At 39.9% G+C, this 21873-nt stretch overlaps 3 protein-coding genes across 5 annotated transcripts in view; 2 read left to right on the top strand and 1 right to left on the bottom strand.

Moving 5' to 3' along the window:
- Positions 1-44: 44 nt before the first annotated feature.
- mrpl47 (mitochondrial ribosomal protein L47) lies at positions 45-2798 on the bottom strand. The gene is made up of 7 exons (XM_034583366.1): positions 2643-2798; positions 1547-1695; positions 1239-1299; positions 1063-1159; positions 775-905; positions 463-558; positions 45-351 (listed from the first exon to the last, which is right to left on the bottom strand). Exons 1-7 carry the CDS (start codon positions 2774-2776, stop codon positions 240-242), a joined length of 780 nt encoding a protein of 259 aa, XP_034439257.1. The 5' UTR covers positions 2777-2798; the 3' UTR covers positions 45-239.
- An 832-nt stretch (positions 2799-3630) lies between these two features.
- On the top strand, positions 3631-6899 carry ndufb5 (NADH:ubiquinone oxidoreductase subunit B5). The gene is made up of 6 exons (XM_034583367.1): positions 3631-3789; positions 4474-4556; positions 5185-5251; positions 5332-5393; positions 6000-6106; positions 6689-6899. Exons 1-6 carry the CDS (start codon positions 3672-3674, stop codon positions 6807-6809), a joined length of 558 nt encoding a protein of 185 aa, XP_034439258.1. The 5' UTR covers positions 3631-3671; the 3' UTR covers positions 6810-6899.
- A 1440-nt stretch (positions 6900-8339) lies between these two features.
- usp13 (ubiquitin specific peptidase 13) overlaps positions 8340-21873 on the top strand; it is a 31560-nt gene continuing 18026 nt past the window's right edge. The window contains exons 1-10 of one of the 3 annotated variants that reach the window (XM_034583354.1): positions 8340-8884; positions 10869-10994; positions 13591-13651; positions 15874-15995; positions 16668-16810; positions 17517-17701; positions 17934-18034; positions 18587-18777; positions 19237-19308; positions 20573-20645. In XM_034583354.1, the coding sequence (XP_034439245.1) occupies positions 8774-8884; positions 10869-10994; positions 13591-13651; positions 15874-15995; positions 16668-16810; positions 17517-17701; positions 17934-18034; positions 18587-18777; positions 19237-19308; positions 20573-20645 (1185 nt within the window). In that variant the 5' untranslated portion in view covers positions 8340-8773. Of the gene's footprint in view, positions 8885-10868; positions 10995-13590; positions 13652-15873; positions 15996-16667; positions 16811-17516; positions 17702-17933; positions 18035-18586; positions 18778-19236; positions 19309-20572; positions 20679-21873 lie in introns of all 3 variants that reach the window. The other 2 variants (XM_034583353.1, XM_034583352.1) reach the window with 2 other exon arrangements.

The following is a 21873-nucleotide window of genomic DNA, read 5'->3' as shown; positions in this document are numbered from 1 at the left end:
ATTCAGAGGAAAAAAAGACTTTAATAAAGAGTATGAATACAGTGACCAATATATTTCAGGTGTTATTTATCCTATAGGATTCAATAACAGCGCATACATATTTTCTAGTTTTAGAACGACTTCAGTTTTAAGAAGTGCCCTGATTCAGACGGCAAAGTCCAGAGGGGAGAGGGTTTTGCTTCTGGACAGATGTTTGGAACAGATCTTTCAAAACAGAAACACGAGGGACGCCTGATATTTCACGATGATGAAACCTTCATTTGAGGAAACTTCTCCTTCAGCTTGGCCTCGGTGTCCCTCTTCAAGTTCGCTTTCCTGGCCTTGCCCCGAAGGTGCTTCTCTAAACGCAGCCTGAGAGAAAGAAAAATGAATGAAAAATCTAAAAGAACAGATTTTATCTAATGTAATTCAGCTACATTCTCAACACACTACACTTTATTTAAAAAATTGAGTGCGTCTTACCTCATGTGTGGTTGGACAAACTCGGGTGTGTAGAACCTCTTCCGCTTGTATCTTTTATTCATGTACCAAGGAATTGCGTACTCTTTGAATCGATACCTGAGAGAAAGAAAAAGTATGACATTGAATCTCAGACTAAAATATGTAAAAATAAAACTGCACAAACTGCTTTGTACCTATTTGAATTCACAAAACTTCACATGGCCAGATCCATTCAGATTTTGATTGAACGACTGAATAAAAAATATCACTGAAGAGATGAATGAATCTCTCAGCGTGTGGGTGACATGATATATATGGAGACTCGGCCCTCACCAGGAGACGTGTCCAAATATGTTCCTCCTCCAGGCTCCTGGTCGGCCTTTTTCCTGTCCTGTCTGCAGCAGACGCAGAGCCGTCTCTCTCTCGCTCACCACCGTCTCCAGCCTGATCAAGGATCGCTCAATCTGGGAAGAGGAAGATTGACCTTAGCTTGTACTTTACCACCACCAGAACACACAACACTGCAAATACAAACCCTGCAGCCCCCCTAGATCTGTTCAAGGCAAGGCTAAAGCCGATCTGATGAATGTCAGTTGTCACTATTTCGCACGTCATACCAACCTTCCTTATTCTTTCTGGACTCGGCATCTGAACCCTTTGTCTTCTTGCTTCCTGCTCGAGCGTCAGCAGCACGTTCTTCTCTTTCAACAGCACATACCTGAGAGAGAAGCAGAGCGTTACTCACAGCAGATGAATGTTTATATAATCTGAAGCAGTGTGGACTCTGCCGTCCTTACCAGAGTTTGTGTAAATCCTCGTTGCTCTTTGTTCTCAGATGTTTGGCAGTCCACGGTGCACCTACAAATGTCGTGACCAAAGAAAACTGTATGAAAAACTACTGACTCACTCGTAATTTTACACTATTCATTTTTTTCCAAGCTCTGACCTTCCCTAGATTTCTCCAAAAATGAACATGATCGTTTCCTCCATGATTCACATCCAGAGTAAAATTTCAAAAATGTTGTTATTATTAAAACTACAAGCATCTTCGCAGCCACAGTGGAGACATGAGCTCTCTGAACTCTACAATACTTGAGTGTAGTACCTGACTTCACATTGGTCTCCCCCCAGTTCTCAGGGAGGTCGAAGAACTCTTCCAGTCCTCTTCTGCTGACGGTCGTGTGCAGAGCTCGACACTGAACCACAGAACTGATCGGACTGCACCAGGATGAAGCCCAGACAGGAGGCTTTTGCCTGGTGGAGGCAAAATCAAGTCAATAAAGGGATAATCCTCCCTGAAAAGAACTTTACATGCATCAGCCTGAATATTGAACAGCTACATTTCAAATTGTGAATCTGAAGTCTCTCCTTCAGTGAACACCAGAGAAGCCGAGAGAAAGATTCCTTCTATTCTTCCTCCAATACATCCTCCTTTTCGGTTGTGCCACAGAGACTGACTTCAGAGATTGTTGGTGTACAATGATACAGTTGTAAATTCTATTTTAAAAAGTTTCAAGATATTCTTTACACAGCTTTTAAATAGCTCTGGGGAAAGTTTTCTAATCAACTGAGGGAGTATTGATTCAAGTATTATTCAATTATTCAATGAGACTCAAAGTCTCTACTAATGTCCAGTTCAAATAAACTTTATTTATCCCTACAAGGGCAATCATGCAGGGCGGTTATGCACCAGCTATGATTTTAAAACAATAATCTATAAGTCAATCAATAAATATTATACTACATTTAAAAACAGAAATATAAATATCTAATTCATATCATGTTATGAAATGCCTTCCAAACTATATTGTTGTCAGATTTCTTTACAAGCTTTGACTTCCTGCTCTAAGTTTCAGTAATTAAGTAAATATATAACTACACAATATAACATGACCAACCCGAGCAACACTATGAATGGAAACGTAAACAATCTGTGACCCGAGTTTGACCTGTCAATCTGTCTGACAGTCAATCAATCCATCAATCAGTGTGAATGGATAAACCCTTCACATATCAGCAGGTTGTCTCATGAACCAAGCTCTGATTCTTTCTTTACATCAGAGGAACGTGTGTTGAATGTGATCAGAGACGCTTCGGTCACTACATGAGGAGCAGGTGAGTCCTTCACGGTTGTAAAATGAACATGAATGGGTCTGAATCAGTGTTGACGTCATTTAAAGTCCAGTTTTAAAGTCTCTCACCTGGAAACGGGACTCTGGTGTTTGGTCACATTAGCGACGCAGGGCTGCGCGTTAATCGCTGAAGAAATCCTCAGGACATTTTGAAACTGTCTGCACAGAGTCACGACGCGTCCTGCTGAGGAGGACGCCGCCATCTTTACCCCCACATTACCCAACATGCATTTCTCTCTCTGTATTTTATTATTAGTATTTTTTTAACAATAAATCATGTATTTTTATTTTCACGTGGTTAAAATAAAATCTATTCATATCCTAATTGTATAGCCAGTTTCTACTCAATGATAACGTTGACCTAGAATAAAAAACAACTACTCTGACGTCATTGAAGTTGGCTTCTGATTCGAAGGTTAAGGAGGAAGTTAAAAAAAACTTTATTGAAACTTTGAGCACAAGTACAACCCTTATAGAGCAATAAACATTTCAAATGTTACACTGGTGTTGATTTAGTATCAACGAAAAAATGACAGAACAAAAGTAGAGAACAAATACAAATAAAATAAACAGGGTGGTCGCAGCAAAAACAAGTTCAGTTAAGTTTCAGTGCAATTTTTTCGATCATGCAACGAAGAGATTTTGAAACTAACTGTATATATTAACATCTATGATTAAAGTGTTTACCCAACAACATCAGGTTAATTATTTTGTTTTTAATCCACGTTTTTCTCCAGCTTCAATCAACATCACGTTAAGAGGGTGTATCCTTATATATTTAAATTCGAGCCAAACCTGAAATGAAGATCAAATTCTTGTATAAATCACATTGGAAGAAAACATATTGTCTCTCTTATTCTAAACAGGTAATTTAAGTAATTATTTGCAAGTAAAGTCTCAATATCCCTGACATTTCAATTTAATTTAAAAAGAAACTAATAGTAAATAAAGTCTCGATTCAAGCAAATTATTTAAGAAAATATTACGAGTGTGAAGCCAACTTCAGCTTTTTCCCTACTTGCCCTAATTAAAGATGGCGGCTCCGGCTTCAGCTTCTTACCAGCCAGTGTGGGTCCTTGCTGTTCGCCCACAGTAGCGATGGTGGGTATGAGTATGCTCAGGTCTGCCGCTGCCTTCGCGGCCAGGCTGAGTCCCCTGAAGTGTGGGAACACCGCGGCCCATTTGCTGTCCAGAACCATCCAGAGGACAGACAAAGGTAAGAGACATCATGGCTGTTCAACAGGTTTGAGGTTTCACTCCGAACGGAGCCGTCTCTGCTGATGACCTTGCGCCGGAGCTAGTTAGCATGCTAACCCAAGCTAGCAGGCAGCGTCTGTCCTGCTGTCAACAGAAAGTCAAAAACAGAAATGCATTCATGTTATCATTGAAACAAGTGGTGTTTGATAGCTGCTGTTTAAGTCAGGGTTTTAATTATAATTTGTGTCATACAGAATATTGTAGTTGGCAGTTTTCCTCTCAACATCTGTGACATGTCAAAGCTGAAATACTTATGCTACTTTATTTTATTTTATTTTAAAGCCCATTAGAATCTATAGGATGCACATTGAACAACTTGTTCACCACAGGATTCTGTAAACCCTAATAAATATATTAGCATACCAAGATGTAAGATAAAGAAACAAAGACAAAGCAAAGATGGAACAAATAAAGATACAGCTGTAATAATGGATCATAATAATATTTTTCTCTAGAAGAAATCTAAAAGATAATGAACAGCAATGTGGATATAATGCTGCACATATAATGCTGCATTGTACTAACAAACACCAGCCATGTTTGATCACATTGATCTCTCATCTATGTGCTTTATATTACATCAACAACCAGAGTCCTGTTGTGTCCAGTGTCCTGTATCACTTTGGTGTTCTTTGTTTTACAGTGGCCGTCCGTTGGGGTCATGGAAAGTCAATGTTTGTCGTCAAACCCACTGACTTCTATGACAGGAGATTTCTGCGCTTATTGGTGAGTAGTGGAGCACCAGTGTAGTTCTTACCCCCTGTGTTCTGAGTTATTAGGACACTGACTATTCTAAACATGCCTGTTTGAAATGGTCTGTTTTCTTGGCCTGTGGTGATGCTGGATGCAGCTTTGTTTCTCAAACCGTAAAAGTGACCTGCAGTAATACCACCGCTGCTGCACAAAGAGCTGTTCACCTGTTTATTCAACGTGCAGTGAAGCTCAACACAGTACCCCAAACCATGGCTAGAGCATCGGTTGTTGTTGTCATGAAGGAGCTGTTGTCGTGATCAACAACATCACTTCCGTTGAAGCTAGTCACGTAGTTATTCAAAGTTTATTCATATTAAAAGTATTGCATAACCAAAGGCTGAACTGCACGTCCTTGGGCCCCTAACAATACACATGCCAGTTGTGAAGCCAATAAGATGAACAGTATTCAAGCGATGCGTTTCACTGACAGACAGATTAATATTGGAATTAGTATAGATGTTGATTTAGAAATGCAAGGAAATGAAAAACTATTGTCCCTGATGTGTAGTTCTGGTCAGACCTCCAGTATTGGACACCACTCATGCAGAACAGCAGTCCATTTTTCAGTATTTCATTGTCCTCTTTTTTTTTTCCCCCTCAGCAATATTACGTCCTGCTGACTGGCATCCCCGTGGCCGTCATTGTCACAACTGTAAACATCTTCATGGGTAAGTGAGCGAGAACATTTTGTGTGTTTTAGCTCCCTGTTTGAATCAGTTGATAATAAGTGTGTGATTGTGTTGTGAAGGTGATGCAGAGCTGGCTGAAACTCCTGAGGGCTACGAACCTGAGCACTGGGAGTACTACAAGGTATGTTTTCCGGATTTTCCCCTCAGTAACTGTTTTAGAAGGTTTTCACTGCTTTGAACACCGATTTAGGGAAGGACAGAATTTCACCATCATCATCCTCACCATCACGAAACGTTTTAAAACTCCTGCAAGTGTTTGATGTAATATTCAGTCCCCAGATATTTCTAAGGGTCATATGGTGCCTACACAGACAACTATTAAGAAGAGAGAGGAGCCATCTACTACAACCCTTTCTATGCATGTGGTGATATTTTAGAAATAGGAATATGCGATCACTAAATTTAACTGTACATCCAATGAAAAGGTTCACATGGTTTAATTGTTCACTAGCGGATGAAAATATTCATGCAAAAGGGTATCTTAGAATTGAATAGCATGATAGTACATATACCATTATGTTACGTGTGTATTATGATGTCACATATTGCTAGATTTAAGTAATGACTGATCATTTATGATAAATCAATCACCTAATGTGCTGAGGCAGCCCTGTGATCACAATCACATCGAACTACTGAAATTGTTGATAACCTTTTATTTTGTTTGCATCAAATACTTTGGCAGTTGTTACACATACTCTTGTCTTGTGTGTCATTGTTATTGCAGCATCCGATCACCAGGTGTATTGCACAGCACTTGTATGATTCTCCGGTGAAGGACTATGAGAAGATGATGGCAGCGATCCAAATAGAGAAAGAGAAGGCAGAAATGAGGTGAGTGTTCGGAGAGGTGTGTTGTGTTGCTGTACCGTTCATCCTGCCATGTGATTTGTTGTGCACCAGCAGATACACATACATGCAAATATGTACAACACTGTCGCATAAATATAATAACAGTATCTGAAAGAAGTATGGAAACAATCAATGCCAGTTTGCAAGTAGTAGTAGGGATCAGGTAATGGTAATATATCATCAATGGTTTTAATTGGAGTAAGTGTTGAGTTGCACAGAAGTATCCAGCCAGTCTCATAAATCTACTTTGCCTTAAATTAAAGGTGTTTCGGAGTAAGTCTTGTCTGTAGTTGTCAGATGGGCTTTTAAAGCCATTTGTTCAGTCACGAGGCTGTAATTCAACCATTGTTGTGCCATATGAGGATCTGAATGGAAAGATGCAGTCCTCTGGTCGTTTTGAAATGAAAATGTATTAGTGTGGATGTGTCTTAATCACACAAGGATATTAATGAGATTCAGAAAATCCAGCTGGTTGTAGCACAATCCCAGAAATCAATTCTCCCAACTCTGTGATTCACAACTCACAACATGGTTTCATGAACCCTCTGTCTCTGTCCACAACAGGTTGACTCAAGTGGAGGTGCGTCGACAGATGAGGAACAAGGGAGACGGCCCCTGGTTCCAGGTTGCAACCCTCGACAAGGAACTCATTGACAACAGCCCAAAGTCGTCACCTGACAATTAATCCACATGTGTCTGAACATCATGTTGATGAATCTGACTGTTTGTAAATTTTTCCCCCTTCTTGCATAAATAAAGTATCTATGTACTCTGATATTTGGTCTTGAATGATCTGTAATAGGCCTGTGTAATTTTTGTAGATAACATTACATATACAGCATGTTGTCTTACACAAAAGTCCTGGGTTCAAATCCACTTGTTGACTGAATTCAGCAAGTTTTCCCTGGTTGCTTGTGTGTCCTCCTGCAGTCCACAGCTGTCTTTATACATGCATTCACTGAGCACTTTATTAGGAACACATACACCTGCTTATTCATGCCTTTTTCCAATAAGCCAATCGTGGCAGGATCGCAATCAATACAATTCTGCAGTTAAAGGTCAGGAGCTCTGCTTCTGAAATACAATTATGTCAGACTGGTTGGTAATCAACACCTTATTGATGAGACAGGTCAGAGGGAAATGGCTGGAGGGGTTGGAGCTGACATAAAGGATTTAGTAACTCACTCTACAACAGGAAAGCATCTCTGAATGAAAAACATCAGGCATATTAAGGGGACTGATTTCTACGAGTGGATAATTTGGTGTAACTTGATTGAATTTAAATGGACTGTTGGGCCTTGGTGGAGATATGTGCTCAACTGAGGGTCATTCCAGTCATTATTACCTCCTCCAATGAGGTTTCAATATGCATTTTTTCCCCTAATTAGCAGGGTTACGCAAAAACTACTCAACCAATTCCCATGAAATTTTGTGGAGGAGTGGGACACAACCAAAGGAAGAACCCATTTAATTTTAGTGCGGGTTCAGATCAGTGTTTTTTAGGGTTAGGTATTTTTTTCCCGCTTTCTTTAACATTGTGAGAGAGGGTGATTTTCAAAACTTTTGTTGATTTCACAGGGAATAATCCAATAATAAAAATAAATTTTAAACAAGGCATATTTAATGAGTGTGTGACATTTTGTGCAGCTTGATTTAATTGAAGGGGACTGTGTGGAGGCATGTGCTCTCCTGAATACCATTCTACTTCCCACTCTTATCACTGCTGCTTCCAATTCTAATGCTAAGTCCAGTTTAAAAATCAGTTTCCAATAAAGACAAAGCCTGTAGTGGAAAAAAATAGCTTTTTACTGATATTTATGACTTATGATATTATGGACTGTTGGTCCTTGGTATGCACCGTGTTACTATTATTGTTTTATTTGTTCTTATTTGCAGTGAAGGAGAACGTCCACGTGGGGACAGAGCTGAGCAGACTGTTGGACAAAGGCTTGTTGACACATGGGATGATTTGACATGTGGCTGCTGGAATCTCACACTGGACAAGATGCGAGTTAAACACATGTGACCAGATGTTTATTATAAACGCAAAAACAACAAAAAAAAGCAACAGGGATATAAAACGAATAGACGGTGGTCTCTAAATCAATCTGTGTTATTTATCGAGAGAAGCTGCAGAGGAGTGACGCAGTTCTCTGATGACACTGCGGTCAAACATCCAACTGAAATGATCACAGCCAGTTTCCCTGTGTTTCCTGCAGGAGGAAAACACGCTGTAGTAACGTGTGGGAGGTTTTGTGATTATTATGAATCATGCTCGGAGGTGGGAGGGGTCCTCCTGCTTCACACAGCCCAGGGTGGAGGCTCTCAGGGCGGGCGTCTCCTCAGCAGCAGCAGCAGCAGCGGCGGTGTTGGAGGTGGGTGGTGATGGAGCAACGCTTTATTTAAAACAACAACAATAGAGCAACGCTAGCTTCCTGTTCATTAGCATTAGCACCAGCTCCCGCCTCCTCCTCCTCCTCCTCCTGCTGCCGCGGTGTGGTTTTATTTTTATGTTTCCCAGCGTCACATCCCCCCCTGGCCGGAGGAGGAATGTAGAGACAGGGAGCTTTAAAAATAGCCTCCTCTCCGGTGACAGCGCTGCCCCGGGTGCTCCAGCAGCACTGTGCCGCGACGAGCAGGAATGCGAAGATGGCTGCAGACCTGGGAGAGCTGCTGGTCCCCTACATGCCCACCATCAGGGTGCCCAAGACCGGAGACAGGGTGTTCAAGAGCGAGTGCGCCTTCTCCTTCGACTCCCCGGTGAGTGGAAGCCTCCGTCCTGCCTCCCTGCTAACACACACAGAGAGAGAGAGACAGACAGAGACAGACAGAGACAGACAGAGACAGACACACACTCACTGAGACATGAGAGGAGAGGGTCGTTCGGGGAGAGAAATGTGGGGACTGACAGCCTCAATAACACAAAAATGGCTCCATGTGTGTGTGTCGGTGTGTGTGTGTGTGTGTGTGTGTGTGTGTGAGGAGAGAGGGAACTTGGAGAGGAAATAAATAAATAATGTTGTTTACCTCTGAGGAGAACAGAGAGATTAGGGGTGTCCCCCTTTGTGCGGTTTAAACAATTACAATACATTACACTGACAGGTCAACACACACGTGTCTCTATGACTTCAGAGGACATTCAATTGACTTAAATTGATTTCCTGCCCGTAACCATAGTTACTACTTGCCGAACCCTAATCTTAACCTAATCTTAACCTAAAGCTAAACTTCAAACATGTCACCACCTTAAAATAATAAAAAAATTACAATATGAGGACTTGCTTTTTGTCCTCGTAAAGGAAGGAGCTTTCCCACAATGTGACTGGGATTTAGGTCCTGAACACACGGGTCGAACCTGGAGACCCACACACACATGTGCTCACACACACTTGCTTGCAGCCTCATGAGTTTAACCGTTTGTGGTGTTTTGATAGTGCACACCAGATTGATTAAAACAGACTTTATGTGTGTGTGTGTGTGTGTGACAGACTCTGGCAGCAGGGAATCCATAGTATGTCAAAGACTCATGCTTTCTAATTCAAATGTTATAATTCTCATATATTGATTAATTAAAGTATGTTTATTTCTCAGAAGTTAACTATTTAATATGTCTTGATTTTGACGAGTGAGACGGGGCATCTAAACTATTAGAATTATTCTGACTCTTTAATGCTTAAACCTTTCCTCTGCTTGTAAAAAACATGTGGCGGATTTATTCTTTTAATTGTTTTCTTTTTATTCTAAACATTTCTCTCAATGAAAACCTCCTTTTTGGACTGAAACCGTTTTTAAAGGTGACTCAGCTGTCTGGAGTTCATCGTGTTGGCCGGAGGGCTGGGTTATTTTTATCCTCGCTCTCTTGAAGCTCGTATGTCACTTTGGGCCACTTAAAGGTTTATCACGGGGGGTTTATAAGGCCCACACTGATCGCTGATAGATGTTATTCTACTCTTTCTATGTATTTTGTCTCTGCGATTCCACGTGTGAAGGTGTTGAAAGTTGTTCTCTGTCAGACAAATGGAGGTTGTTGTTATCCCGCGTATCAAAATGAACAAACCTCGGTATTCTGTAACAAGCTGTTTCAGATTCGATAAGAGATGTGACATCAGTTTTATGAGAAATAAGTTTACTGTGCCTTTGAAACTGGAGCAAAATCTGCAGATCCTCACTGCCCCAAAAATGAAAGAGATAATCACATTTTTTGAAGCATTCTTTGGCTTTAATATTATGAGCAGGCGACTCTGATTTACAGTATAAACCAAGATATTTAGTAGCAGCCATTTTTTTTTGCTGTGCTGCAGTGCTGGAACCGATTTTTGGCTGTTTTACAAGACTGTGTGAGTGAGAAAGCCTTTTAGAAAAGGTGCTTACAGAATCACTCACACATCTCCCCGACCATGTAGTCTTAAATTAAACTCAAATGAGGCTTATTGTAATGATAACGATGTCTCTATGTTTCTCACTATTTGAAATTCCTCCATGTATTAGATAAAAAGATAATTTTAAAGATGAATTATTCTCTGTGATTATATACATTGTTTGGACTATATCTCTGCCTGTCAGTTGTTGTTGAATATTCATGGTTGGCCAAAATAAAGATGGTAGATGCTGATTATTAAAAAGGGTAAATTTCATATATTATGTAAAGTATTCAAGGTTTTCAACATGTTACACTCACTGTTGTGTGTTATTTTCTCTTCCACTTGTGCTGCTGTTCATTGTCACTGTTTGTTCTGGTCCGCAGGAGTCTGAGGGAGGCCTGTATGTGTGTATGAACACATTCCTGGGCTTCGGACGAGAACATGTGGAGAGACATTATCGCAAAACAGGACAGAGCGTTTACATGCACCTCAAGCGACATGTTAAAGAGGTACGTTTTCCACCACACGCTGTATATTTGTAATGGGAACTGATTTTTAAACTGGACTAAGCAGTAGATTTGGAAGCCGTAGTAATAAGAGCGGGTCCTTCAGTCCCCCTGATTTCAATATTTAATGGCTTCTTTCTTGGCCAATTTTCGATCCTTCCACCAAGTCTTGTGGATCTCGTCAAACCAAATGTTTACAGGTCTTAACAGTCTGTAAAAGCACAACACACAAAAGAGAATGAGGAAGAGACTACACTAAAGTAGTTACAGATGATCCTCTGTGAAGCTCCTTTTCTGCTTCAATCAGATCTCACTTACGTAAATGGTATTAAAATAATCTGTTAATATAATCTAAAAAAACATTTCAATTCATACTTCACAGTTACGAGCATCACACGTACACTTCCCTATTTATTTGAACACTACATAAACAAGTAATTCATGTTTTATAATACACTAATATGTATTTGTAAGCAGACGTAAGTGATTATTAATGTATTTGTTCACAACCAATAAATGAAACTGTTTCATAATCCAAAAAATAAAAGATGATGTTAGTAAAACACAGCTCTATAAACAAGTAAATACTTTACATTGCTATATGTACTTAAATACGTCGTAATATTTAGTATTTTTTTTATATATTTGTTTACTGTGTGAAAAGTTATTTTCTCTGACTGGGATAATTTGATCCTCGACTTCTTTGCTCTCAAAGTCAGTGTCATTACACAATGCACATGCTTGTGTAATTCTTTACATAGAAACATACACAGAGGGACTTTTCACAGACTTGCTTGTCAACATTAGTGGTAGAATTACATTGTATGGCCTGTAAATTGATGCACCATGAATACTTTTATATCGTATTTGAAAAAGAGGAAAATATTAAATTTCATTGAGCCTCATTACCAGAGCTGACCTTCAGACTTTGTTTGTGTCTAACACTTGATATGTTTTCAGCTCTGTATCGAGACTCTAACCCATCACACTGTTTGTCAGTACAGTAAACACTGTATGTAATATAAATAGTTTTTAATGTTAACATTTCCAATGAATCTACAATTATTTACATCAATAAAATAAGAATACTCAGAAAAAAGAAATATTGAAATATTGCACAGTGGTTGCATTTCCAATTAATGTTTTTAGTCAATGTAGATCAACTGAAAGTCATGTCAACATGTCAACATGTCAACATATACAGAGAATAAAGTTTGCAGTGATACATACAAAGAGAAAGGATATTTACTTTGGTCTATTTCAATATATAAAATATCAAATAAAATAGAAAAAGTCAATATGAACAATCAAAACCCTGAGAAAACATGTGGCTCTTCAGTTTACGCCTGTACATGTCTATAGAAGGAAAATACTTAATTGTAAACTGTTCCAAACAAACGCATGATCGGCCTCACCTCTTAACCTCCACCAAGGGACAACACCTAAGTGTTCTTACTATTTACAAGATACTTCTGATGTTCAAATTATAACTTGCCAACTACTTTTATCGTACTGAATACAATGATCACCATCAGATTGTAAATAACTGTTCATGATGGTAGATGGGGTGGACAAAATAAATATATATAAATATATATAAATATATATATATATATATATATATATATATATATATATATTTATATAAATATATTTATATAAATATATGTAATACAATCTGAAACAGCAACCTGACAACAAATATGTTTGAGTCTGAACCAGAGAGCTGTTTGTGAAGTTTGTGGTGTATTATATGACCTTGAGGTGTTTCTGTTTCTATTTACCATCCCTGAAAGAATATAAAATGATTTGACAGAACTTTCCTGCTTTTATACGAACAAACCCCACGCGAACAAACCATTTTTTATTTAAAAGTTTCTGGTGAACAACAGAGGCTGTAGCTGCAGCCGTGTTTTCCTCAATGGCTCTAATTGCCCCCAGATAAGCTCTGCTTTGTAAAGAGCTTCTATTTCCATGCCTGAATCTGGCCAGAAACAGCTGCTCACATTCTGCAGGCTCCCGTGTCTGCTGTTTTTTTCCCATGAGTCCACTCGGTGTGTCAGCATTCTCTGTTGGTCTGCCCACTGTGTCCGGCCTCCTGTCGACTGAGTGGGCAGCAGCCACCTGAGCCTGATCGGGCTGGACAGACACCAGTCGGTGGTACTTTGTTATTTTGTAAAGTCACTGACAAAGTGTTGAAAATATTTCTTTATCAGTCTGGTAAAGACTGATGGTTTAATGGTTACCACCGTTCTTGAAAGTCCATTGTGAAGACAATAGAGAAATATAGTGGGGACAGATAAAGTCGTGGACACAGGCAAAGACAGGCCCAAATACATGGTGTTTCTCTGTAAGTTATATCTGTCCAAGTCTACGAACCCAGCTGCACAACCTCAGTGCATCATTCTTTAATTCTGACCCTGCTCTCAAAGGGGTTTTCCCCTCATCTTGTAACCTGATCTGGCAACTAGAACATCCAGCATCTATTTCTAACAAAATGACAACCATCTGTATCTTCTGTCAAAGTGTAAACGTTTTTCTCAGCATTTTAAAGTAAAAATCATTAAAATCATCTGTTCGTCCCTGCTGTTTCTCACAGAAAGCCACAGGAGCTGCAGGTGGTGCTATCCCCAGACGGAGAAATGGAAAAGTCTTTCTAGGTAAGTGTGGGTAGCAACAACACACAGTAATAATACTCCATTAGAAGTAAAAGTCATTAACTATTGTATATACACAGCAGTATTTTCAGTTGAATGTACTTAAGCTATAACTTAAATTCAAATTACAAAAACAGTACAGTTTTGTGAATATGGTCTATACAATAAAATTTAAATTGATTTAAAACTGCTACCATCTTTAAGAGACATGACAAATGATGAAGGGGCCACAACCAGACACTTTTCTTTCAAAATTGTCACAAGCGTAAGGTCTGTGGAGTCACTGGTTTAATCTATTAACAGTGCTGTTAATTCAATATCTAATAGTAATTTAAATGAACTAGTAACGGTACTCGTGAGATGTGATTGGTGTGATCAGAAACTCTCTCTCTGTGCTCAGAGAACCACCTCCATTACAAGCCACTGTTATTGTTTGTAACACTGTGGTGACCCACCAGCTGCCCCTCCGGCCGGCCTTTACCCGAAAGCGTCACATATTTCCTATGATGAGACCTCTCCTCCTCCTCCTCCTCCTCCTCCTCCTCCTCATCCTCCTCCTGTGCTCTAAATATAGCCCATTTATTTGTATATGTGGTTGGTAACTGTTCTAAATCAAAGCCTGGCCAACTCCCATCCTCCTCCTCCTCCTCCTCTTCCTCCTCCTGCTTGGTCTGACAGCCGCCTCCTGTCAATCGCTGCGGCCTCTCAGCTGCCACCACCTGTCAACCTCCCATCAAGGCTGACACACTTCTGCTGCAGCCATGACGCTGCGGCTCGGAGAGGACCAGGTGTCTCTCTCTCTCCCGCCCTTCCTCCCCCGCCCACCCCCTCACTGCTGGTGGGGGAATTCCTTCCACTCAACCTCTTTCTGACAGACGTTACTGTTTTCTTATCACCCAGAGTTCTATTGACTTTACCATCCATCACCCGACTCGGTCCCTGATAGAAATTTGCGAGACTCTGTCTTTAAGAAGTCGTCCTCTAGCCTTGATGACGATTCTTTCCTTTGGTCGTTTTGGATCTTTGTGACAGTGGACATGCATGTATCTCCAGTCATCCCCACACCAGCCCAGTGATCTAATCGTGCCCGCTGGCTGCTGACGTCAGACCTGTGGTTGCCATGAAGTCAGTGTGCACAATAACAATGTCAGGGATAACCTGTGATCTGTTTGTAATGAGTCACTACACGACTTTAGTGCTGGTTGGAGGACAGACGGACGGCTCTATATGGAGAGAGAGAGATTAAGAGAGGAGGCTCGCTTTTTTCAGGTTCAAGTTAAGCTTGGTATAATTTTGGTTAGAGGTGAAATGTTCAGGTGATTAATTTATTGATGCAATTTTTTTCAGGAGAAATTTCCGGAGTTATCAGGTTCTTTCTTTTTTTATTTAACTTTTTTCATTGTTTTACTTGATCGTAAACCTGGGCTGGAATTAAATAATTTCCGTTACCTATTAATCAAATGAATTCCTAAATATTTATCAAAGTAGATAAGATGTTTCTTATAGATTCAGCCCTAGAGTGATTTAAACTGGGTTTAGACCAAAATCACCCTGGGATTTAGTGTGGTGGATTATTCTCCTATTTTCAGACATTTTATAGAAATTATAGAAGTAATAAGAAGAGAAAATATCCAGCATTTCAGTGAATAATAAAAATACTTGTTATTTGCTTCCCTTGGAATATGCAGAAACTACTGAGCTGATTTTATTCAAACTTGGTTGAAGTGTGGGCGATGGGCTAAGGGAGAACCTATTACATTTTAGCGTGGATCCGGATGAACAGGCGGATCCAGGCTTTTTGTTCTCGCCTTAGCGGAGGTGTGTTCTGTCTGAGTGCCCTTCTAGTCTCATTATGTGATCACTAATGAAATGAGGATTCCATAGCTGCACAGACAAATGTCACAGATTCAAACCACGCTGAATTCCTAAATATAGCTCGCTGTGATCAAAAGAGTCATTATCGTCCTGTCACTGTAAAGAAGATGCCATTGATGTCTTTCTTGTTCAATGATTCATCTGCTTGTACAATGGAACCTAAGACTGTTATGGTATTGACTAAAGGAACAAATGGAGAACACAAAAAAGAACAGCCGTCACAAGAACAGAACATAACATTAAAATAACCAGGAACAAACAACATCATGGAATAACAATAATAACATTATCAGGTAACGTCCGTCAGTGTCTAACTGCAGCTGACCGAGCGTCTGCTTCCTCCCTTCAAGATTTAGAGCTAAACCGTGATTTTAACGGAGAGGACTATGAATACGAAGATGAGGCCAAGCTCGTCATTTTTCCAGACCACTTCGAGATCCCCTTACCAAATATTGAGGAGTTGCCCGCTCTGGTCAGTGAGATGTCGCTGCATGAGGGCGATGTGTGTGTTTCCATGCATGTTGGAGTGGAGGGTGCACTCAGTGGTTCCCCGGACACTGAACAGACAGGGTTGATCAAAGAGCCACCACTTAGCCTGAACCTTTTTAAGGATAATTGATAGTTTGATAATATTTTACGTTCAGGAATGTTAAGTAATAACATATTTCATGCACAGTGAGATTCTGTGATGTGTCACCATATAAGCTTGTCTAGTAGCACTAATCCGGCTGATAGTATTTTTTTTTTGCATGGATTGGAGGTTGTTAAAATACTATTTCACAACCTTTTTCTCTCTGAATAAAAGAAAGGGGAACCACCAGGTGCACGCCAAGTTGCCTTTATCACTTTTGAGTGTGGGTTTGTTTGCATAGAGAAACGAGGAGACATTTCACTCCTGTCTTTATTTATTTAATTGCAGTTTTTCCTTCCTGTTTTATGCATGTATAATTTAATGCTGTGGATGAAGAAGTTGCGGTGCTGCAATTGTTTTGTTTATTTTTATTTGCATGTTTTTCTTTCTTTTACCCACTGCTTGCTCCTCCTGTGCCACTTCACTCACTTCATGTTGCACAGCTTTGTGTTTTGGGCTTTGTTTTTGGTTGATAATGTTGATAATGTCTCTGTTGTGTCACCCGATGTCCAGGTGACCATCGCCTGTGATGCAGTGCTCAATGCACCATCAGCCTACAAGAAACCAGAACCTGAGTCTTGGGAGGAGGAGATCCAGGTGTCCAGACACGCCAGGAGCCTCAGACAGCTGGATAACGGGGTCAGGATCCCACCCAGGTAGGACAGACATTTTTGATTCTTTATAGAAGCATCATACTAACACCTTGATTAATGGTAATATTCTTCTGTCAGCTGAGATACGTTACTGTCATGATTACCAAAAGCAAGCGATGTTTGTGCAGCGCTCCCTCTCAGCTATCACCATGATGGTAATAGAAACACAGCAACAGGTGTATTTTAGACTCACTGGGTAACTATAGACCCTCTGACCCTGTGTAGCCATTCTTTCCCACTAACCTGCACAGGTTCCGTGGGAATCATTGTTATAGGAAGATCCCTCTCATCAGCAGGGCAACATACACGTGTGCCATCCTCAAACAAAGTACAGAGCCAGTTAGGGCGTAAAGACGACCCTGCAAACGTCATTGCATTGCTTCAATGATACTTACTGTACATCTAGATACATGTGTGGACACTGATACTCTAGCAAAGAACAAAGAAAGAGAGATGGAGGCCCCTCGCTTCATGTAATATGTCCTCTCCCTCCAGCTGTTACTAACTATAAAATCCAATGTTTGATTTCACACAGTGTTACATTTGAATAAATATTGAGATAGGAAAAAGTGTTTTGCAAGTTTTGTCCGGAGCTGCTTGCTTGTGTCTCTAAACTATTTAAGTATTTATTTTTTATTATTTATTTATGTATAGAGGTTTTTCATAAGAAAATATTATTTAAACTTCATTACTGTTTGTGTGTTGTCAGTGGCTGGAAGTGTCAGAAGTGCGAGATGAGAGAAAACCTGTGGCTGAACCTGACGGATGGTACACTGCTCTGTGGGAAGTGGTTCTTTGATGGGAGTGGAGGAAACGGCCACGCTCTGGAGCACTACAGAGCGACCAACCACCCCCTGGCTGTCAAACTGGAAACCATCACCCCAGACGGAGCAGGTCTGAGACACATGATGGGTTCATCTGAACTGTTGCATCCGAGTGTTCCCTTTCCTTTTAGTTACTGAAAACATTTTGATGCACAATCTTTACAATTTCATACCAGGAAAAGTCTTAATTGTGCCGACGTTTAAATTAGATTTTTGGGTGTTGTATGAAGAACTTGTTGGCCAGAAATTTGTGAATAGAAAATGGAGAACTTCGTCTTGACTGACATCTGTCTTGGTTTCAGATGTCTATTCATTCGAAGAGGAAGAAGCCGTGTTGGACCCTCAAATATCAGACCACTTGGCACACTTTGGAATAGACATGTTACAGATGCTGCAGAAAAGAGTAAGTTATCTACACTGTGCAGAAGAGTCAAGATGTTTTTTACTAATAACAGTTTTCAACGACATCTTTCTCAAAAACATTTTGAACTAGTGCGGTACAGCAAGTAGAGGCTGATAGATGGCCTGTGTTAATCCTGTTTGCAGCTTTCTTGAAAGCATCCTCTAAACAACATCACATTCAACACTGGACTTCCATGGGTCTTGAGCAATTCACCATGCCATGCCCTCACAGTTGAGTTCTGCCTTTCTTAAACCCTGGTACCTGCACATTGTATATTGTTCAGATGCTGCACTGCCCTTGTAGTGTATTTCCACCTTTTCCTTCAACACTAGTAACGTGTAGCAAATAGTAAAAAGTTTAATCAAGAAGGACTGATTCAGAAATCTTCACAAACAACACTGAACTTTTTGGGTCCTTAGCAACACACTTGCCAAGTTTGAAGTTGAAAAAAATGTATATTACAGATTGACAGATTTCTCCATTTATCATTAGATATCCATATATATAACTAAAACCAAAGTCTTGACTCGACCTCTACTCTTTCCCCTTCAGACAGAGAACGGGCACCACACAGATAATAATGCACGTCCGCGAGTCAGTGAATGGGAGGTGATCCAGGAGTCCGGCATGAAACTGAAGGCAGTGTTCGGTTCTGGTTACACAGGGATCAAGAACCTGGGCAACAGCTGCTACCTTGGCACAGTAGTGCAGGTTCTCTTCAGCATCCCAGACTTCCAGAGGATGTGAGTACTGTACGCTATGATGAGGATTTACCAAGAAAAACATGTTTTTTGTGTGTATTATGTATATAATGCCATGCAGCTTATTTTGTCTATTGTCTAGTGACTAGACAACATAGAGGATGTTATAAATTCCTAGAAATACTAAATGCAAAGATATTTAAACTGCAGATAATACAGGATTTGTCGGCTATAAAAGAGATTCTGGCAGCATCTTGAGTTGTGAGTTTCTTCACCACCTGAGATACCTAACAGCTGTTTATTAGCCTGAAGAGTTTGTGCCTTAATAACATTACAGTTATTTACTAAAGTAAAGAGTATGACAACAAGAAGAAGGTGTTGCCGTCTCCTCAGTACAACCTCATGTGTTTTCATGAACACACCGGACGCGGCATGTGTCTGTGCGTGGCGCTCCATGTGCTCCGTCTGAGGTGAGCTTGTGACATGTATTTTGATCTTCAGGTATGTGGGAAATCTTCAGAGGATATATGACTATTCACCCCTCGACCCCTCCCAGGACTTTGCCACACAGATGTAAGTGACGTCGGTATGATATAACGCAGTGAGCACACACACACAAGTGAAGGTGTTTTCCAGCTGCTGAAAAACAGCTCATGTGAGCCTCTCTGATACCAGAGGCCTTTTAGATGCCTTGGCCGTGATGAGTGTGAGTGGAGTCAGTGTCAGAAAGGTGATGAGTATCAGTGATGTGAATGTTTCATATTCTCAGGCTCATTTTCCACAAACATGTTTATACCTGTCACTGTTCATATTAGTGCTAAATAAATGGTGCATCTCGATACGGATGCATTAAATCAACTACGATATGATTAATGCTGATGTATTACATCAACTGAACACACAATCCTGAATATTATTATGACCTTGTATCCGTGTGCCCGATAAGGAAAATACTGCTGTGTATAAATAACAAGGTGCTGAATGATAAACAGGTTTTCTTTCTAGATTAATATGAAAGTAAAAAATAAATTAAACTTCAAATACTACATGTATGAATGGAGTGTGGTGATATGACTAAATATTTGATGCCATAATTGCTAGTTAAAAAATAGTTTTGTTGAAATTAAGACATTTTAGGTTAAAGACAGGATTCCCAATGAAAAGAAAGAAAGTATGAAATGAGATGAAAATAATTGTTAGTTATTCCATCATACTTATATGGAGAATAGTAATACAACTACACAAGGCTTACATGAATGTGAAGCTGCAGTAATATCTTGAAGACAGTGATACTGGTGTAATTGATTTTACTAAAACAGGTTGAGTCACTGCCCCCAGTTAATTTGAGTTGTAGTATTTTTTCTAGACAGGCAGCCTGGAGTCTCTCGAAGGAGCAAAGACACTGAATAATGTGAGAAAGAAAATATGATGCTTATTAATAAATTTATTACCACCAAAAAATAGTGATACAGCTTTTTGACCATGACAAAGAACTGAGCTTTAAAAAGAAGTTTGATATTTGTGACTTTTTTGATGTGGAAAAGATTTTGGTCTTTACAGATACTGTCTAAGGTGTTGGTTACCATGGCAACCGAGCTGAGTTTGAACTCAAGTCAGATTTTTTTCGAAAATGAATATTCAGCAGTTTACAACTTAGCGTCTTTGTGAGACAGGCCCCAGGTGTATTGTCTGAAGGTTTTCAAATGTTTGTTCTGACGAGTGAAGACACACACGTGCACAGAACCTTCAGGGTGTTTCATCTACGAAAGTAAAATCAGGATTCTGGAGACGGACTTTATTTTACAACGTTTCTGCCTTTTTCTTTTTCTTCCGACAGGGCTAAACTGGGACAGGGACTGCTCTCAGGCCAGCACTCCAAACCACCCATGAAATCTGAGCTCATTGAACAGGTGATGAAAGAAGAATACAAGGTATTAAACTGGGTATGTCCAGCTCCCAAACTTGGTCCATAACCGACAGAAGCATGCAAACACTGACCGGTAGTAAAAATGAATCTTTTCAGGAAGTCAGCACAGTGAAGCTACGTTCTGTCAGTCTGCCATCATCTTCCCAGTGTAAACATGAAACGTCTTTTCATCATGAAATTCTTCTGTGTTATTAATACACTTGAGCCTTTTTGAGCTTTTCAAAAGAGTTGATGGAAACAATAGATGCATTTTTTTCTTCCTTTAGTCTGAAAATAACTGGTGGGTTCAGTCCCACATGTGCAACTGAGATTGTTTTTCAATGCAACAGCTCCAGGCACCGCACTAACACAGAGATTTTCTTTTAATTCCCCACATTACTGTAAATTTTGTCATAGATATGAGCTGTGCGTGATTATTATGTGATTACTGTAATGTCTGAAGTTTGATTATTTCATTGGATTATTTCAGTTTTTTTTCCTTCACTATTTTAAATGCATATTCTATGAAATCGTTGCCTTTTTAACCACATACTGTAGTACACAGCTGTGAGGGAATATAATGAGGAAAGCCTTTAAATCCTAATGGGACCCGGTGTTTGTTCTGTAAGCTCCAGGCTTCTTTAAAACCACACAGCAGCCTCAGTAACTGAGCACAGAGCTGTGCGGCTGCACTTCCTACACATGTGATGGTGGAGTCAGGTTTGGACACACATTGACAGCTGGGAAGATAAGGGGGGGGAGGGCCTGTGTTGGCATGTAGTACTCAGGACATGTGACCCATTACAATTACATACACTCATTAAAGTGGCTTTTTGTTAGTTTTCTTAGTGGAGCTCCAAGAACTAGTTTTCAAGTCAAGAAATTCCTGAATATGAATTTGGACATTTCTGTGTATGTAATTTTAATACTTTTTAAACAAACAAAACATGTTAATACTGAGCTTTGATGGTGCTGCTGGACGGATTTTCTCCACCCAATGATATTCTCTTTTCACTTCCAGACCGCAAATAAATGTGTTTCAGAGAAATGTCAACCTTTTGCAGTTTTAAGCAGCAGAAACTTTGGTTAGCTAGTTTGTTTGGTGACATACATTTGTTGTATTCTTATTTTGTTGATATGCTTCTTACCTCCTAATAAGTTTGGTAGTTTTTGCTCATATTAGCTATTCCATTATTAACATTAACAGCCGTGTCTTTTTTTAAATTGTGGAT

This window comes from Hippoglossus hippoglossus, chromosome 4 (assembly GCF_009819705.1).
Source record: "Hippoglossus hippoglossus isolate fHipHip1 chromosome 4, fHipHip1.pri, whole genome shotgun sequence".
Taxonomy (NCBI): Eukaryota; Metazoa; Chordata; class Actinopteri; order Pleuronectiformes; family Pleuronectidae; genus Hippoglossus; species Hippoglossus hippoglossus.
Note: the sequence above shows the minus strand (reverse complement) of the source record. Positions and strands in the feature narration are given on the sequence as shown.